The sequence below is a fragment of the Aspergillus udagawae genome, assembly GCF_001078395.1.
Source record: "Aspergillus udagawae IFM 46973 DNA, scaffold_1, whole genome shotgun sequence".
NCBI classification, from domain to species: domain Eukaryota; kingdom Fungi; phylum Ascomycota; class Eurotiomycetes; order Eurotiales; family Aspergillaceae; genus Aspergillus; species Aspergillus udagawae.
In genome coordinates this window covers 1431524-1449971 of record NW_025091264.1, presented here as the reverse complement: position 1 = coordinate 1449971, position 18448 = coordinate 1431524, and the positions used below count along the sequence as shown (strand labels likewise).

General features: G+C 50.4%; 5 protein-coding genes across 5 annotated transcripts; 2 read left to right on the top strand and 3 right to left on the bottom strand.

Moving 5' to 3' along the window:
- Positions 1-795: 795 nt before the first annotated feature.
- Positions 796-4366, bottom strand: hmg1 (HMG-CoA reductase; the record flags this gene model as incomplete). Its single annotated transcript, XM_043285995.1, has 4 exons — positions 796-1135; positions 1197-3544; positions 3598-3963; positions 4025-4366. 4 exons carry the CDS (start codon positions 4364-4366, stop codon positions 796-798), a joined length of 3396 nt encoding a protein of 1131 aa, XP_043141930.1.
- A 4158-nt stretch (positions 4367-8524) lies between these two features.
- Aud_000485 (uncharacterized protein) lies at positions 8525-9643 on the top strand (the record flags this gene model as incomplete). Its single annotated transcript, XM_043285994.1, has 1 exon — positions 8525-9643. One exon carries the CDS (start codon positions 8525-8527, stop codon positions 9641-9643), a length of 1119 nt encoding a protein of 372 aa, XP_043141929.1.
- A 1777-nt stretch (positions 9644-11420) lies between these two features.
- Positions 11421-12833, top strand: Aud_000484 (adaptor protein NBP2; the record flags this gene model as incomplete). Its single annotated transcript, XM_043285993.1, has 1 exon — positions 11421-12833. One exon carries the CDS (start codon positions 11421-11423, stop codon positions 12831-12833), a length of 1413 nt encoding a protein of 470 aa, XP_043141928.1.
- Positions 12834-13593: 760 nt separating this feature from the next.
- On the bottom strand, positions 13594-14217 carry Aud_000483 (uncharacterized protein; the record flags this gene model as incomplete). Its single annotated transcript, XM_043285992.1, has 1 exon — positions 13594-14217. The coding sequence occupies one exon, from the start codon at positions 14215-14217 to the stop codon at positions 13594-13596; it is 624 nt and encodes a 207-aa protein (XP_043141927.1).
- A 1695-nt stretch (positions 14218-15912) lies between these two features.
- On the bottom strand, positions 15913-17939 carry Aud_000482 (ENTH domain-containing protein; the record flags this gene model as incomplete). The annotated part of the gene is made up of 5 exons (XM_043285991.1): positions 15913-17289; positions 17357-17438; positions 17524-17603; positions 17709-17740; positions 17858-17939. 5 exons carry the CDS (start codon positions 17937-17939, stop codon positions 15913-15915), a joined length of 1653 nt encoding a protein of 550 aa, XP_043141926.1.
- Positions 17940-18448: the final 509 nt, after the last annotated feature.

Genomic DNA, 18448 nt, shown 5'->3' with positions numbered 1-18448 from the left:
ATTGAGTAGCAATGTGTTCTTCACTGTATCCTCTAGCCGATATTATTACCATTCTGCCCGAGATGAAGCAAAAGCGGGTACGTAGATAGGTTTATGGGGACTTTGGGAAGTGAAATATGGGCCTTGAGCTTTGGCAATCTTTGAGTCCAGACCGGTCGCTGAGCGATCGCTCCGTTACGCGGTCTTCGTACCTAAGTAATGATAAGGTACCTTACCTTAACTGTATGGAAATTGTAATTTCGGTAACTACCTACATATTATCATCTCAACACTTCAATCAATGAATGATATGCCCAGCCAGGACTTGCCCATACGCATCAAAAAGTGAGAGATTAAGGGTGCTTATATTCTAGACACACTTCATCCTATACAAGATCACACTTAATCGTTCATTCATTCCAATTACTACAATGATCAGTCCTCAGTAGTTCTATACAGTTCTATCATGTCCAAGTTCCACCATCCCGGATATAGCATACTTCCATACTTCATGTTTCGCCATGAACAGGAATCATGGATAGCACTCCTTCAAGAAATATCATGGTATCATAGGAAATGTACGCCATGACCGAAAGCATCCCAATAGTCAAGAGCCTTCCTTGGCTCTTGGCCATACGCCGCCGGCTGCCTGGATTAAAGGCCATGTCATGTGCCTTCCGGACGGCCAGCGAAGATCTGAGCCATGATGAGCTCGCCATTTAGCTGGAGTTGTTAAAGGCTCGGCTACATTTCTCTCTTGGGGCAGAGTGGAAATGTGCGCGAACTCTCGAATAGTCATCGTTAGTTACTCCGACTTCATTTCGAGGAAGACATCGTCAATCCCCGAGCAGCACTCACGGCTGCCGAGACAGGGGTGGATGACCGCGTCGTGGCAGCACTGCGGTTGTGCGCCATGTGCGCTTTGACAAGGTGGCCGGCGGCAAGGGCGGAGCACAGGCTCAGCTCTCCCGCAAGAACAGCGGCAGCGACAATTCGAGCAAGTTGCCGAGCATTGTCACCTGGGTTGGTGGGGTGGGAACCACGGACACCGAGCAAATCAAGCATGGCAGACTGCCCTTCAAGAATAGTGCCACCACCAATTGTGCCAACTTCGATGGAAGGCATAGACACAGCGATCTGGAGGTTGCCATTGAGGCTGGAAAGTTGACCAGTTAGCACTCGAGCGACGAAACAAATCGAAAGGATTTACAACTTACTTTCTCATGGTCGTGATACAGCTGCTGCTCTCGACATTCTGCGCAGGATCCTGACCTGTCGCCAAGAAGATAGCAGTCACAATGTTCGATGCGTGAGCGTTGAACCCACCCACGCTTCCAGCCATAGCACTTCCAATCAAGTTCTTACTGGTATTGAGCTCGACCAAGGCATTGACATCGCTCTTGAGCACACTTCGGACAACATCACCTGGGATGATAGCCTCCGCCACCACGGACTTGCCACGACCGTCAATCCAGTTAATAGCAGCAGCCTTTTTGTCTGTACAGAAATTACCAGAAACGGAAATGGTAGCCATGTCGTCAAAGCCGCATTCAGTCGCCATAACGTGGAGTGCCTTTTCGACACCCTTGGAGATCATGTTCATTCCCATGGCGTCACCTGTCGTAGTCTTGAACCGGATGTAAAGATAAGTGCCGGCGAGAGCCGTCTTAAGATGCTGAAGGCGGGCGAACCGACTAGTAGAGTTGAATGCCGCAGTCAAAATGCTTCGGCCCTCTTCCGAATCAATCCAGACCTTAGCAGCCGCGGCGCGTGCCAGAGTAGGGAAACCGACACAAGGACCACGAGTCATGCCATCGCCGGTCAGAACAGTGACCGCGCCACCACCTGCGTTGATCGCCTTGGCGCCTCGACTTGTGCTGGCCACCAGCACACCTTCCGTAGTAGCCATGGGAATAAAGTAGCTTTGGCCATCAATGTTCAAAGGACCAGCCACTCCCAAAGGCAGAGGTAAATATCCAATAACATTCTCACAGCAGGCACCGTGCACAAGCGTATAGTTGTAATCCTTGTATGGAAGCTTCGAGGATTCCAAAGAGCTCGTGATGGCGGAAGTGGCAGGAGTTCGAGCAATTACAGCACGACGGATCTTGACGGCTCTAGTGAACGCATCCACACGGCTCATGAGGTCCTCGTTTTCCATGGTCTTTTCCAGCGCATAGCCAGGAATCTTGCCTCGCAGGGAAAGCTCAATCAACTCTTCGTCACTCAGGTAAGCAGCTCGCTTCTCCTTCAACAACGCCTCGCATTCTTCTGAATTTCTCTTGGGCGTGTCGGGGTTCAGATCGACCTTAGGGTATTCCTTCTTTGCTTCCACCACAGCCACCCTGGGGGCGGCAGGGGCAGCTTCAGGTTCCTTAATGCTCCAGCGAGCGGCATTGAACAAGTAGCCGTTCAAGATAATGCTCAGGGTCAAAGCAGCGATGATCCACTTGCTGATGATGGGATCTTCGACACTCTTGAGGAGGCTCTCGATGACACGCCCGCCGACAGCATCGAGGAACTGATCGGTGTACTCGATGTCGAATGTGCGGCTTTCGCCCGAGGCGGCGTAGTGTACAGAAGGGTATTCAAGCTTGTACTTGATTGGAGGGATGACTGTCACAACCGTCTCCATCATCTGACTCTTCGCAGAAACATAAATCGAGTCAAGCCCATTTTCGGCGACCTTGAAAGGGTCAATGGGCATAGGCGCAAAGACATTAGAGACGCGGGACAGCAGGGGTATGCCAGCACCCTGGCTTGAGTTCCGGAATGGGATAGTGGATAGATTCACCACATTGACCAAGACAAAACCCCCAACCATCAAAATCTTGAATCTGCGAACACTGCTGGATCTGAGCTTCCTCCCAAAAATGCTAGTATTGTTGTTGCTCTCGGATCCGGCCAGAGGCCAGTCATTACTGGAGGCGACATTCTCGGCCACCCGATGGGTGATACCATCTTCTTCCAGAGCTTTGCGAAGGGTAATATGGCGCTTGATCCGGTTGATTTCAAGTTTGATGCAGAGGATGGTGGTGTAGAAAGTGAAGAGCAGAACGCAGTCGAAAAACAAGATCCACGCCGCAAGGAAACAGAACTGTCGCAACCCACCCTGGACTCCGGAAGCAGCCCCAGCAATAAGAATGGCGATCTCGATGCAGTAATCGCGGATAATCTCAAAACCTTGTTCCTTGATCGCAGTCTGAATAGAGTCCTGAATGGACTTCGTGGTGCTTGATGAAGTTTGACCGGCTCTGGCTCCCTGGCGCCTATTGTCCGCCGCCGCAGTGAGAACAGCCCTGGTGAGAATGATCGGCTTCTCGAAACCGATAGTGACAACAAGGAATGGAAGGCCCTCGGACAGCAAAAGAACATTGATCGAGACGCCAAGCTTCGTTGTGACCAGAAGACCAAACAAAAACGCGAAAACGCCCGAGAAGAGGACAGTGGCGGCCAACCAGAAGTTAGAGCCGAGACGCCGCATCGAGAAGAAGAGGGACACGAAGCTAAGGTGCATGGAAAGGTATCCCAAAGTCATGATGACAATATCAATAGTTTCGGCGTGCTTGGTACGTTAGCAAAAATGGCAGCACCACCGAGGTAAGGCAGATCATTTACCTTGATCAAATCCACAAATGAACCCCAAGCATCTGTCAACCAGAGCTTGATAGCACCACCTGATCCATAAGCCGGGCCACGAGTAGCCCGCATGATCCATTTCTTCTGTTCCCCGTCATCCTCATCGGAGGATGGATCCGGGATCTCCTGCACCGCTTTCAGGAATTGTGGGACCTGGTCAAACGGCAGGGTGAAGGCGAGAGAAGAATCGTGGGAGAAGGGAGAGAACAGGTTAGGAGTATGTGGCACTGGATGAGCAGAGGCATTGGAAGGAATCGGCAATTCTGTTGCGGCGGGAGCAATCGAAGATGACTTTGACAGGGAATCAGAGAAGATAAAGGTTGTTAGAGCGAGATGGTTGACGCCCTGCGGCCAATAAACAGTCAGCGAGAAAACCCAACTTCAAGATAAGCTGATATAGTCATACCGTGTAGTCCTGGCTCGCTAAACCGTCCTCGACCTGCCATTTCCAAGATGTACTCTCACCCAACCGAAGGTTCCGGCTGCCCTGAAGCAGAGTATCGATGTCCACCTGACCGGCAATATTCCTGGGGTTCCTGACGCTGTCGAACAAACTCCCTTCAAGTAGACCGACGTAGGTCGTACTGGCGAGCAATGCAATAACCACAATGGTGTGTATAGGGTGCTGACATGCTTGACTGGAGATGGACTGTAAAATGCCAGTGACCTGACGCTTTAACCATCCCGGTTCTGCATCGCTCTTAGCTTCTGCCGGACGAAGTTTCCTTGTAATCAGAGAGGTAGCCATTGTCTATCATAGACGAAATGGGGAGCAGGGAGAGGCGGTGTAGGCCGCGTTTCTAGGGAAAGTGGTGAAAATGAAGATTCGCAGGGGTGAGACCCTATAGCTGAGTACCGGCCCGAATCTTTCTCGAGTCAACGCTGACAGATCTCAAGAGAGGTTCTCAAAGCCAGGAAATGACATGAGGTAAAGTATCGAGGAGGCTGCTGCTTGCTGAAAGGACTCTAAGAAAAAGTACAAACTTGACTTCGGTCAGGAACTCAGGACAATTATCTCCGGCGACGCAATTCACCAATGATTAAAACATACCAGGCAATAAGGGGCGCTGAAATAGCCAGCCCACTGTTCAATATTGAGCTGAATTTCGGCGCTGTAGAAAGAAATCAAGTCCAATCCCACCAACAGCTCCTTTCTTTTTCCCTATCCCTAATTTGCCTTGATCGCGGACCCCCTGAAAGTTGGACAAAAGAGAGTCTGGCTCGCCCGCGAAGATGGAAATAAGTAAATCCGGATAATTTTGCCGCCTAAGCACAGCCACAAGCACCGTGGATCAGCGCAGCTGCTTGTACCAGGCTCCTGGGAAACAACGAGGTTGAACTCGACCGCACAGTATTATCAAACAGCAAGGTAAGGAAGAAGTAACAATTATCATGGAAAAGAAAGAGTAGAAGGGAAAGAGGAAATAGAGCGGGGAGGACAAAGAAATAAAGACTAACTAAAAAAGAAAGTCCTAAAATCCTAAATAAAGCCCTCGGGCTTTAGAGAGGTAGTCTAAAAAATAATCAATACGGGAACATTCTAGGGGTCTGGTCATTAAAATCCCAACTAGTCTAGTCCCCAGTCGACACAGCTAAGATAGGCAATAGTCGGGGTACTATCTGGCTGGGAAATGTCCATTAAGCCCGTTGACCTGCCATTGCAATCTAGGGAATGAGTTGTATTTTGATTCTATCCACCGAGTGGCTATCAGTTACCTAGTAGTTGGAGTTTGATTCCTCCTTGTTTCTCAGCAACCAGCAGTCATATCAATGAGATAGACTATGGGGTTCCTACCAACTATCCAGCGTGTCCCCCATAGGTCCCTGGAGTAAGGAGTTACGTACTCTACCACTACTGTCGATGTGCTACAAGTAGATATCAATATTAACTGCGACATACCTGTTTGCGACTCTGCAGTTCGTGCAGTTCTGGTCCATCATCCTCCAGGCTGTGCTCAAGAATCCACGCTCGGTGAACTAGGGCAAGATAACGAAATACCAGTATTTTCAGATTTTGGCACTGTGGCCACATATCGATGAATAGATAGTTATAAGACTGCATATTGTATCTCCAGAAACCGGTCATCTCACGTAAGATGGATGATGTTGCTGTCGATGTTATATTAGCTCAGCTTGTTCCCAGTGGTCAAGCAAGTAAGCGAGTAAGCAAGATGCAAAGTACGTAAGGTATGTGGTATCACTCGGTGTTACCATTTTAGGTAGCCCTAGGCACTTTCTCAATCTGAATTGGGCTCAGCATGGATAGAATACAGCATCGCTCCTCCTGGATGAAGGAGGGAAAGAATCAAAATGTGCGCCATGTTACACCACTCTGGCTACTTCACCGCTGGCATCCCTTGCATGTCTTTGAAGGAGCTGAAGCAAGTACTCCGTTAGCTGATGGCTGTTCTCTCTGCCTCTGTCCTTCTACTTCTTCCTCGCCTTCTTTATCCCCCTCGCATCTGCTAAACCTCTACCTTACGGGAGAAACCTTGAGTCGAGATATGGTAGATATACAGTGTATCCATGATCCAGAGGTCTGCTAACAGCGTTCAAACTTCAGTAACTTCAGGTGTAGGTTCTGAAGACGTATACATTAACCGTATAATCCATGATACCCAAGCACGAATATAGAGGAGGTGCAATGTGGCAATAATGAGGAAGTTGATGTGAGCCATGGATTGGGTTCTACAAATATATCGCTGAACCATTCAGTAATAACATTACCATAAAGGAACAATAACGGTGGAGACCACTTAATAATAGACTCAACAGGAAATTCCCTTTTTTTAAGTTTTAGCTCCTGTGCCTCTTCCTTCAGGCCGCTTATTTCTCTGCCACCTAAGACCCTTCAGTTTCAACCTCCTAAATCACTGCCTTATGCCCCCATTGCAGGGTTGCCTGAAAGTTGAAGGTACGATGTATCGTGTATCTATGACTTCCAAAACTCTGTGGCAATAAGGGACCTTTTCAAATTTCTGTAGATATCTAGTATGGATCCCCCAAAAACGGAGTTTTACCAGCTTATTACGTAACTGAGTACAAGTCTCCAGCGCCAATCGATCAGCCTGGCATACTGAAACGGGGAAAAGCTGTTTCATTCCAAAGTCTGTACTTGGCTTTGGATCCTGTCGTTCTCTATGGGCGTCTTCTTGGCCAAGCTGGTGGGGAAGTGGACACAATAATGAAAAAGCCAGGACCACTGAGGAATCCTGATCCGTCGGAGATAACACAAAAATATCCACTCATTCCATCTAATCAATCAGTGCGATAATCCTGCTGGATTGTTCATGCCTTGGCTACGGAGCCTACGATGCGAACTACTACCAGGAAGAGGTCCGGTAATGGTTGCTGTTTTCAAGATACGCTCACTATTGTGGGGGCAGATTCCAATATTCGCATAAAGCTGGTCAGTAGTAGGCCGGAAGTCGACGTTTTTGCACTTTGATTCACGCAAAATGGTGCTTCATGAGTACAGCTCGAAGGACTGACAGAATAATATATTGGGTAATCAGCGAGACAATGGCAGATATCCCGTCTTAGACTGGCCCTGGCACAGCGCAAAACAAAGACCGGAGAGCCTTGGGGATCAAATGGGTCCAAAGTCTCCAAGTAGAAGGGCTAATCGCTGTGATGTTTGCTTCTCAGAGCCATACAAATCTTAAAGCGATTCGAATTAGGCACTGGAAATGAGAAGGCGGAACCTGTGCATCATGGTGGTTTGTCTTCAGTCTTCACGCAGGAGGGATATACTTCGAATTTTGGCTGTTGTATGGCTTCGCCTGTTCATATAGAGATTCCTTGCAAGCGTTGGCCTCCCCAGCTAGAAGATAGTTGAAATAGCCTGACTGCGCTTAGCATTAAAGCGCGGAGTAAAGCTTAGGCGCTGCTCGTACGGTTGCTGACCTTCTAAACCGTCACAGAAACAATCCCATCCGAAGCTTTATAGCCAAAACTGGCTTTAGGCCGATTTATTAGGCTTGAGATTGCCTGTCAGCGGTACTGCTACCCTTTAATCTTGAAGACGGTTGGTAAGCGCCAGGTCGGAGATTCAAAGCCAATCGGGAACTTAGCCTCCTTACATCTCGTGCAGTTCTGCAACAACGTCGAGATTCCTCAGACTTGCGATAAGGATCATGGGGTACCCTTTAATCGAGCTACGCGCTGGTGCTATTTGGGGTGTCTCAATGTTATGCTCTTGAGCCTGGAATCTTTCTTCTACTCGTTCCACCAGATTCTTCAGGCTTCCCAAGGCAACACACAAACACTAAACGCCTACTTCAGGATGGCTCTAATACAGATAGACGGAGGGCCCTCTGTCAGAGGGTTACAAAGGATTCCAAATTGATTGGCTTCAAACGTCCCTTGAAAATCTGGGCCTGTCGCTGCCTTTAGCGCCGTGCAAGTATCCTGGTCCCTCTCTTTGTTTCCTATTGACATTGACCTATTGAGTCAACTACCCAGATGTTTCGCATGACGCTTTATCTGAGGAGAACAACGATACTTGTTTCTTCCTTGAGAATAGGCAAGTGCAAAGTCTGTTTGAAAAGGAAAAATGAGATGGCACTGAAAGGCCCCATGATCTTTTGTGTTTCAATGCCCATTGTCTTTCATGGATGGATTCCTTCACTCAACATTGTTTAGTCTCGGTCTCTAATCATTTCAACAAAGAATAATTGAGAATAGCCAGTGTGATTCGAGATATCTGACAACCAGAATCAGCAGCTGAAAAGACGAGGGGGATTCACCGGTGATGGATTTCTAAAGCGTACGACTCTCCTGCTTACACTATCGACGATTACACTGAGTAGAAAGCAAGAAATATACTCGCTGGTTTCGAGGCAACACCACTGGTCGGTGCCCTACTCTCTGTCACTACCTCTAAGTCCTTTGATGGAGCCAGAATATGATGCAAGCGCTGCGCGTCCTCAGTATGGCCGTCTTGAGGTGGCTGGTCTTCGCCCACATTTTCACAACAGTCGTCGCCCATTCTTGGGTTGAACAGCTCATGGTCATCGCGCCGAATGGAACCTTTGTTGGGTCTCCAGGATATCCTCGAGGAAATATTCTGCGCACTGATCCCGCCTTCAACGACAAGACCATGACCAATCTGATACCGCCTGATGGCCGGGCTAATCTGAGCCAAATCCTTCCGAGTGATCGTTTGTGCAAGGATACACAACAGAAACAGTCCCAGACCGAGGGTAGTCCAAGGCTTCAGGCATGTCCTGGCGCTGCTATCGCCCTTCGCTTCCAGGAAAATGGCCATGTGACCCTACCCCAGAATCAGCCTGGCAAACCAAGGAATCGTGGGGCGATATATGTATACGGGACGACAGAGCCAAAGGACGACGAACGGCTTCTTGACGTGCACAATATCTGGAACAAGGAAGGCACAGGAGGTGACGGGCGCGGCGTCCTCCTGTCGATGCAAAATTTTGACGATGGCCGTTGCTACCAGATAAACAGTGGGGCAATTTCCGAACATCGCCAGGCCACATACCCGCATGAGGCAACCCAACTCATGGGAGCTGATCTCTGGTGCCAACAGGACATTGCGCTGCCATCTGAAGCGCCAACCGGCAAGCCCTACACGCTATACTGGGTTTGGGACTGGCCTACAGCTCCAGGAGTGGACCCATCCCTGCCGAATGGAAAGCAAGAGATCTATACTACCTGCATCGATGTGGATGTGATTGATGGGCCTCCTACTCATGTCCGTATACCGGCGAACTACGTCGAGGATCAGTCCCTGAACAATGCAGCCATCCCATCTCAGTTCGCAGAGGTATTTGGAGTAGAACGTTCCTCGTTCTCTGCGCCTGTCTCTTCAACATCTCGGCTGATACCGACACCGACTGCCATACCCAAGCAGCCAACACTAGCGACAGTGACTTCTTTCATTACTTTGACCAAGACGGTTCAGCCGAACGCCTGTCAGACCAGTCTAGGCTCATCAACGCCTAGCTCTTCCACGGCCAGATTCTCTGCTCCAGCTTGGAACTGGTTCCGAAAGCCTGTCTGATTCTCCAACAGCATTATTCTCAAGGCAAAAGCTCGGCAGATCTACACTAGAGCTCTCGTTTGTCAGCCACAGCTGGTACTGTGCTTTTTTTTTATTACTTTTGACTCCAGTTCCTCTTTGTTTATAATGAATAGAAAGTGTCTCCATCCCAGCAAATCAGTTGAAGACCATCGTCTACGAGTATAATGGTAGAAGTAGAGAACCATGTACGCTCAATCTGTGTGGTTGCCACTCGCCAGGGGAATTGTCCTGTTCATAAATCTTTCAGCCAGCCTGATCATTCTCCAGCAAGCAAGGGCAACCAGTTTCGCATACCAGCCTACCATTAGGTTACATGCGAGAAAATGCTCGCCTTTGTTAAATGGGTGTTGCAGCCTGGACGAACGCAAGGGGACAATGAGGCCGCAGGCATGATTCCAAGGTGGGAATAGATCAAGGCATCATATTCCTGAAACACGCTAGTCCGCGCGTGGCAGGTCACGTGGAGACCTCCAAATCTTTGGCGGCGGAAGGAGGGAAAACGCTGCGAGGAGGAGATTGATTCATATTATTAAATCTTCCTGAATTGACCGATTGACCGATTTGACCTTTGTACCATGATTTGGAGCCACCGAAGAAGCTTCAGTCGAGATTTTGCTTGACTTTTTGGTATAACGTTCTCGTCTCTGCATGGCTGCTGGTGCGAGTCAAGCCCTCTATTCTCCACCAGTTAACTGCGCCTCGATGATCCTAAACGCTTTCGGGCCTTGAGTCTTCAGTACCTCGCAAGTAGGTAATCTCCGACCTCCTGCTTGGGTCCCGCCATCCATCGATCGTCCATTTGTCCCCTAATAATAATAAGAATGATAATCATTATTACTATCACTTGCACTGGCAACTAAGCACAGTAACTCTCTCTACTTGTGGCTCTTCCTCCTTGCAACCCCTCCTCCCCCTCTCTGTCTCTCCTCCATCTCTCTCTTGCGTGCTCTCCATCATTACTATTGGTCGCTTTTCTTATTAACCGGGACAGCTGCTGCTATATTTAGAACCTCCCACTTCCATCGCCTCCGTACCTTCAAACGACTCGACAAGAATCCAAACGCGGGACAAAATTCCTTCGAGTTCAGTGTTATTGCCTCGACAGCAATCAACCCGCTATTGGTTGCAGGGTTCCCTCATATTTCTCTTTCGCAAAGGCTCCGACTGGGCTTACGGCTCATTGCTCCATTGGTTCGGCATCTCGATTCGAAGACAAACCGAGGCGTTCTTGGGGGGCTTTTTTCTACGAGATCAATAGCCGCGCACTGAACCTATCTCGATCGTTGATTGTTGCAAAAGTCGCCAACTGAGACGCTGGAGACATTGCGACTATCTGGCGTCTAGAATCGCCTCAGGGGTTTTCCAAAGCAGCATCGACTTGGAGGGTCCGGATTACAACTTACCCCAGCCTCATACAGTTGGTGGTCCATATTGTGCTTGCAGGCAAGGAGCTCTTAAAGTACCTCTCAACCTACATGCTTTCACTCTTATTGCTTCCATAGTCTCCAGCCATCTGCGTCGATTGCATTATATTGGGGGTTTGCCTCATATCATTGGGCGTGTTGCTGCGACCTAACATTGATCGGATTCGGAGAGTCGACGACGCGATGCGAGACTAGAGTCCCAAAGCTTCCTTTACCGTCAAACAATAACCGCCTCCACGCCGGACACATCTTTAACTCAGATCGCTTTTCTTCCCGGAGAGAGCGTCCTCATACCCGTCATTATTTGTCGTGCCTCTCCGCGTCGATCTATCATGGCAGCCCTAACCTCATCGGCTTCTCGGCCGCAGTCACAGGTGGTCACCTCGATGACGAACTTGTCGGTCCTACCTCCAATCATAACAGATGCTTCCGGGAAGTCACAAATCGGGCAGCGGACATCGTCGTATGCGAAAGATCGTCTATCGACATACTCGAATGTTTCCGCAACTTCTCAAAATCGCTCTCGTCCTGGTTCGCATGTGTTCCCAATCTTCCATTCAAGCTTGCCATATGCGCTCGTTCGGGATTTCGCATACCCCCCAATCCACCCACTTCATTACGGTCCTCTGCCACCCCGTGCCTCCGGTGTGTCCACTCCGGCAAGTGAACATCGGCGCCTTTCGGACCCTCCCGCACCATGGGATAACTCGCACGGTCAGTGGTCTTCGGGCCCTTGGAGAACGGATCAAAGTCACGGGCAGCAGCAATTACCCGCAATGTCGTTTGGCGATGGGCCCCCTTACAGCGAAGATGAAGATTTGCATAGCCCAGTGTTCTCCGCGTCGCGCCACCGCAAGAACAAGTCGACAGGGATGAATGCGAGTGGCCGAAGAACGAGGAGTCCCGGTCGCGGCCATCAATCTGCCTATTTCTCCGGTGACGCTGAGCGAGGAATACTGGTCAGCATGAACGCGGATGGCAGCGAGACTTATTACGTCAATGATGACGATGACGGGACAGATGATGGCCCCGGGGGAGAATATGTCACCTATCCTCCGAATGAGAGCCGATATTCTCACATGGGGAACGAAACCTACGGGGACTATCAGGAGCGTGAGCATGATGTAGGGTTCGAATCTGAGGACGATTATTCCGGTGCCGACCGATACTCGGGCGATTTTCAATTCGCGGTTGGCTGCCCCGATGAGGAGATGCATGGAAAAGCGGTTGCGTTGTTTGATTTCACCAGAGAACATGAGAACGAGCTGCCCTTGACGGAGGGACAGGTGATTTTTGTCTCATACAGGCACGGCCAGGGTTGGCTGGTCGCGGAGGATCCAAAGACAGGGGAAAGCGGTTTGGTACCAGAGGAATTTGTTCGGTTACTTCGGGACATCGAAGGTGGCCTGACATCGCTTAGCGTCGACCCAAGTCTGGATACTGAGGAGGATGATAGCACATACTTGAGCCCGGCCTCAACCGACTCAGAACAGGCTATCACACCAACTCAGAATGACCAACTGCCTCTGAGCTCTGATAGGGGGTCTGTTCACATTGCCAACAGCGCAACGAATCTGGAGAGTTCAGCCGTCATCCCAGCTGGCGGTGGCGAGACCGAATCGAACACATCACATTTTCTGCACAACGGACAGGAGATCGACAGCGCCCCACCTATGGAACAACGACTGTCGGAGAAACAGAAGACAAAAAGGGAAAGCCAGATTGGTATCCTGGCGAAGACATGAGACATGTTCCTCAATGTTGGCCTCGCGCATCCCGGATGGACTGGCTGCAAGGTGGGAACACGTCCACCTTCAGTCTGTCGTGAGCGTTAACGGGTCCGTTTCTACAAAGACAGACGGATTCGAAGATTCTTCATTCTTGGCTGCCAGCCTTGAATGGGCTTTCCAGATTGCACTCATTGAGCAAAGTGCCAGCTGTTGACCAACCTGGGAAGGCAATTTCAGTATGATACATAGGCCGGGTGACTCTCGACCAGTGTCATCCCATATACATGACACAATATATTTCATGACGAGGATTCGTATCGGATAACCTGGTGGATCGAAGGTTGAAGATGCTTGATTTTTGACAAATTGAGCTCTCAAAGAAGCAAAGGGGATACGACTTCGCTTGTTGGCTTGAACAAACCAGTAAAGGAGAGCGGGTTGCTCTTCTTGTGGCTTGTAAATACTTCACATTTTCTTTTTCTGCATGGTTTTACTGTCTTCAATATCCAGCGCCGGCGTCATCATCTGTGTCAGCATCTGTTCTTGATTCTTCGGCCTTAAGGGGCTCATCATGCATGGTATGGGCTATCATTCTGTCAATTCTAGTCTCTGTGAGATTGAAAATCAATAAGAGATCATGCTAGTAACCAAGGTATACAGTAAATGGCGAGTGAATGGTATATATATACTTGAACCCATACGCCACAACATCCAACCGGCTACCCAGTCCCAAAATAAAGTCAGTATACATCCATACCATCGTATCGCACCAAGTTCATCGCTTGAAATCCACTTCCGAACCGGGCAACTCGGCCATCCTCCCCATAGACCCAGGCAGCTCCGACAGCTTTCCCACCCCAAGAACCTTGCTCCCCCCCATCGAATCCCCCAACTCATGCACCGCCGCTCCCCCCTGTGCATCCATCTCCTGCCTCATCCGCCCACCCAGCATGGGAATCTCCTTTTCGTCCATCTCTATCGCAGCATCCTTCCCCACAGTATCATGCTCATCTTCACGCATCGCCGACCCCACAGTAGAAGCTGTGCCACCAGCACCAGCACCACCATCAGCGTCCTCACCATCCCGCCGCCGCGGTTGTTGATCCCCCGCCTGCTGGGCGTCTGCAAGGCGTCGACGCCGCCGTCGGAACCAGAAGATGAACGCGATGAGCCCGCCTAGCACCGCCGCGGCGACGACACCCCCGACGATCCCGCCGATCTGCGAGCTGGATAGTCCGTTCCCGGACTGTGATTGTGCGGTGGAAGTTGGGGGTTGAGTTGAATTGCTGCTTGTGCTTGTGCTTGCGCTTGCGCTTGTGTTTGTGGGTGTACTCGAAATGGGGAGCGTAGCTGTCCCTGTCGATGCGCGAGTTGAGGATGTGGATGTGTGATTCGTCATGTTGGTGTATTTCACGCAGCATTGGATGTTATTCGGCCCGGGGCAGGGCCACGGATACTAGATACGTTTCTGTCAGTTGACAATGAGGTTTTGCTTTTTTTTTCCCTGAGCATGGGGCAATGGATCTACCGATGTGCCGGCGAAGTATGCGCCCTCCTCGCAGGTCTGGTTCGACATGTCGCGGCAATAGCCTGTTCCTTCGGAGACGGTACAGCGGCGTTGGAGGCAGCACTATGCGAGCTAATATTAGTGTGAGGACAGGACAGGGAGAGGCAGGACTTGTCTTGCCGTGTAGTCAGACGGGTCGCTTTGGCATTGGTTTGTGTAGACTATACCGACGCCTGGGCAAGTTAGATGGTTCTTCGCTACGGGGTATGGAGTACGGAGTATAGGTACATTGAGAGGCTGGGAGGCACTCTCCGTCGCCAATACCGCCTGAGCAGTCATTGAATGGCTGGATATTTTGACGGGGGAGTAATATGTTGCTTCCGAAGTTGGGGTCGACGAACATGATCGTGGTCGTAGAATGGATATAGAGAAATGATGCCGAAACTCGATGGTATTAATTATTAGAGGAAGATTAACTAGCAATACGAAGAGAACCTGATCTGTCTATATTATATGCCTAAACCGTAGTTAAGGGATCAACGCCCCCCATAGCTAAAAACAGACTTTACGACTGACACTGAATCAATCACAGTTCACTCGTGCGGCTGAAACATGCGAACCAGTCGTCCAGTCATAGACTGTGCCAAGTTCGTGGAGCAAGATAGGCATCAGGGAGATGGAAGTACAAGAGTACATTCCGTCCCTCATATCTTCTCCGGGGTATCACCCACTCATTGGATAGCTTTAAGTCTCCTTTACCCGAGTCTGTTTGACGGGGGTTACACAGCAAAGGAGGAGACTCGAGGGTCAAGATTCAAGAATGAGACAGATAACTATCCATGTGGTTCAGAGCGGGAATGCGACACAAGATGAGGACCTAGTCTAGACTATTATTCTTGCCTACCAAGGCTACTCTGGACGCTGTGGTATGCATCAGGGAGGCACTTTACCTGAGCGGGTGCTGATCGTCGAGACAGCACACATTCTGGAGGGAACGCTGCAGGGAAAATACGAGCCCCTGTCTAGGGTCTAACCTTCGAAGAGCCAATCTACTTTCGCGATGACTTTGATGGCCATAGTGGGAGAATTTCAATTTCCATATAGAGTAGAGGCAGATGATCCATTCAGATATCATGACTGACACCCGAAGAAGAAAGGAGTCTCTCGGCGGGGGTATATAAATGGCGACATATTGAGGGCCACATACCCAAGCGAGGATGGTGTGCAGATAATCATCGTATCAAGGAGATACTAGTAGTGGTGCCAACCTTAATTCGACCATTTGCGTTCTACGACCTACGCAGATTCCCAGATCCCTCTGGATGCTGGAGTGATGGGCTGAGGAGGATTCAAATTAGCTTACTCAACAGCAAGGCATGCAGAAGATATCTCGAAAATAATACAGAGTGGAGTGAGAAGACTGCGCTCATGGACAAATGATCTTTGGTGACTGGCCTAGAACCCTGTATATCGATTCCTACCAGAAATGAAAGAGATATTGAGAAAAAATTGCACTACGGAGAGTATCGCCTGGTAATCAAAAGCAAATACAGAAAAACAAATAAAACCATCCGCGACGAGAGACAATTAGCCCAGCAAATCGTCAAGCCCCGAACTGCCGGTCTTTGTCCCTTGTTGTTGTGTTGATGAGCTCATCGAAGGAGGAGGAGAAGCTGGAGTGAGACTGCTCGACGGGGCCGGGGTTCCCCAGATGCCCGCGCTCGCTTTCTCTTTGGCCATACTGGCCAGATTGGGCCCCTTGCTTGCATTTGCGGATGACTTTTGAATGCCTGCACTGGCACTGGCGGACGACCAGAGAGACCCAAAAGCGTCACCCGACGACTTAGATGCCGCCGGCTTACCACCCGCCGATGAGGTACTCCGGGCAGAAGAGAAAGAGGAGGTCGAGGGCATGCCCGGTCGATGGTTGGGTATCATGGCCGTTGGTTGCTGTGCCGTGGCGGTGGTAACAGAGGTGAAGTAGTTGGGAGTGGCAGCCTGGAAGCCGCTCGGTTTGGGCTGTGCGGGCTTTGCCTGCTGCGATGGCGGCACCATGGAGCTGTGAGAAAGTGTGGGAGAGGCAACCGTGCTCGATGTCGGAGTCGGGGTCATTGACGTAAATCCGACCAAACCATTCAGGTTCGGCCCTTGCACGCCAGAAACGGGCCGAGGAGCAGCAAACTGAGTACTTGAGGTCGTACTGACCGTGGACGCGGGCGCGGGAATAGCGAATTGGTTGGCTGCGGGCTGGGGCGCTGGCGTTGCGGACTGGAAGTCATCAAACTCGTCATCGTCATCGACCGGTTTGGACTCGAGAATATCCAGGCCGTTACTGCTGGCAGGCTTCTTGCCAGCCGCAGTAGACGTGGAAGCAGCAGCGACCGTCTCTTCCTCGCCAAAGTCAAACAAGTCTTGTTCCGGCTCCTTGGGAGGCTCGGGCTTCTTCGCTTCCTGTTTGGGACGTGGAGGGCTGGGTCCGTGACGCCGCGCCGGGCTGGCGTCGCCCTCATCATACTCGTCGTACTCCTCGAACCGGTTCCCTTTCCGTCCTGTATCCTGGAACTCGCTAGAAGCACCTCCAAAGCCGCCGCCGTCACCATAGACTCCTCCACTGTATCCACCGAAGGACAGGCTATCGCTGCCAAATCCGCCGTACCTGCCGGTGGAACCGGAAAAGCCGCTCCCCATGCCACCCATTCCACCGGAGCCTATTCCGCCCTCGAAGCCACCAAACTTGTTGCGATTCGCACGGGCCTTCTTTCTCTCGGTGCGAATAAGATCCACATCACCAAGCAGCTTCACCAGCTCCGACGATCGGTTGCGCACGTTCACACCTTGGTCCTTGCCGTTCTGGTCGATGTAATGAAATTGGCGGAGCATCCGGATCAGGGACAGGTGAGACCGGGCGTCGTCGACAACGCGCTCCGAGCCATTCTTAATCAGAAATTCCAACAGCTGAAGACCCTGCATGACACAAACGGACGAATCAGTCTAGCCGCTCTTGGGTGGACACCAGCCCGCGTTATCGTACCTTGTAGATCTGTCGCCACTCCTCCGCGCTCTTGTCTGTGAATCGCTTGTAAATCATCGGCATAATTTCGTTCAACAGCTGGCTGTTAGCAACGGAGATTAGCATGGAGCCAAGATCCATCGAGTAATCGACATCGCGACAAGTACGGAGCGAGGGAGATAACTGACTAGTTGTGAGTTCCGTTGGCGATCTCCTGCATCAATGTAGTTGAAGCGCCCCAGGGTTCATTGTTCGTAGCTTCTCGGACCTGCTCGCAGTTAGACACTTGCATACCAACCCGGGCAATCCGTCATCGCGCTCTCAGGACGAGAGCGAAGCCGCCAATGCGACTGGCAGGGCGGTGACAACGAACCTTGGACTCCATCTCGGTGTAGTTCATGACAGCTAAGAAACAAGAATTAATACCAGAGCTTGTATTTCCATAGTAGACAACCGTTCAGGGCTGACGGAAATCTGGAGAGAAAGACGGGTTGCCAGTAGATGCTTCATTGGAGTACCTACCATTCTGCACCTTGCGGACTCCCGCCTTGATATCATACAAGGTCAGGTTGCTGACCTGCTCTTTCAGACTGTTGAAATCCATGGCGCAGACTCAGCTTTTCCCGGTGAATCTGCACTCTTGTGAATTGACAAAACTTTTGAGAAACAAAAGAAAGAAAGACAGAAGGACTAAAAATGCAGTATATGCAAGGACTCTCGAGGTTCAGGACGAGGGAGACGGGGACAACGAGGAGGCGGGAGTTCGGGGATTCCAGCTGGTATCCGCAGTTGGGGCCCAAGGCATCCATGAAGTCACGTGAGAACCCCCTGACAGGTCCATGTCCGCATGTACGAGAGATGTACATTATCATAGGCTACAATCGCATTATTACCCTTTCAGCGGGTGTGATGACTTACATATCTAGATTGCCTTGCGGAAGCTGCCATATCATGTACTACTAAACACTATGGGACCAATACATACATAGAAGACTCGTCTAAACTATCACGGGGGAATCATCAATGAAATCAGTGAAAGGTAGGGTTTCAAGGCGATGGCAGAAAAAACATGTAAAGACTTTGCGGGGGAATCGCGTGCCGAGATGCCAGGCT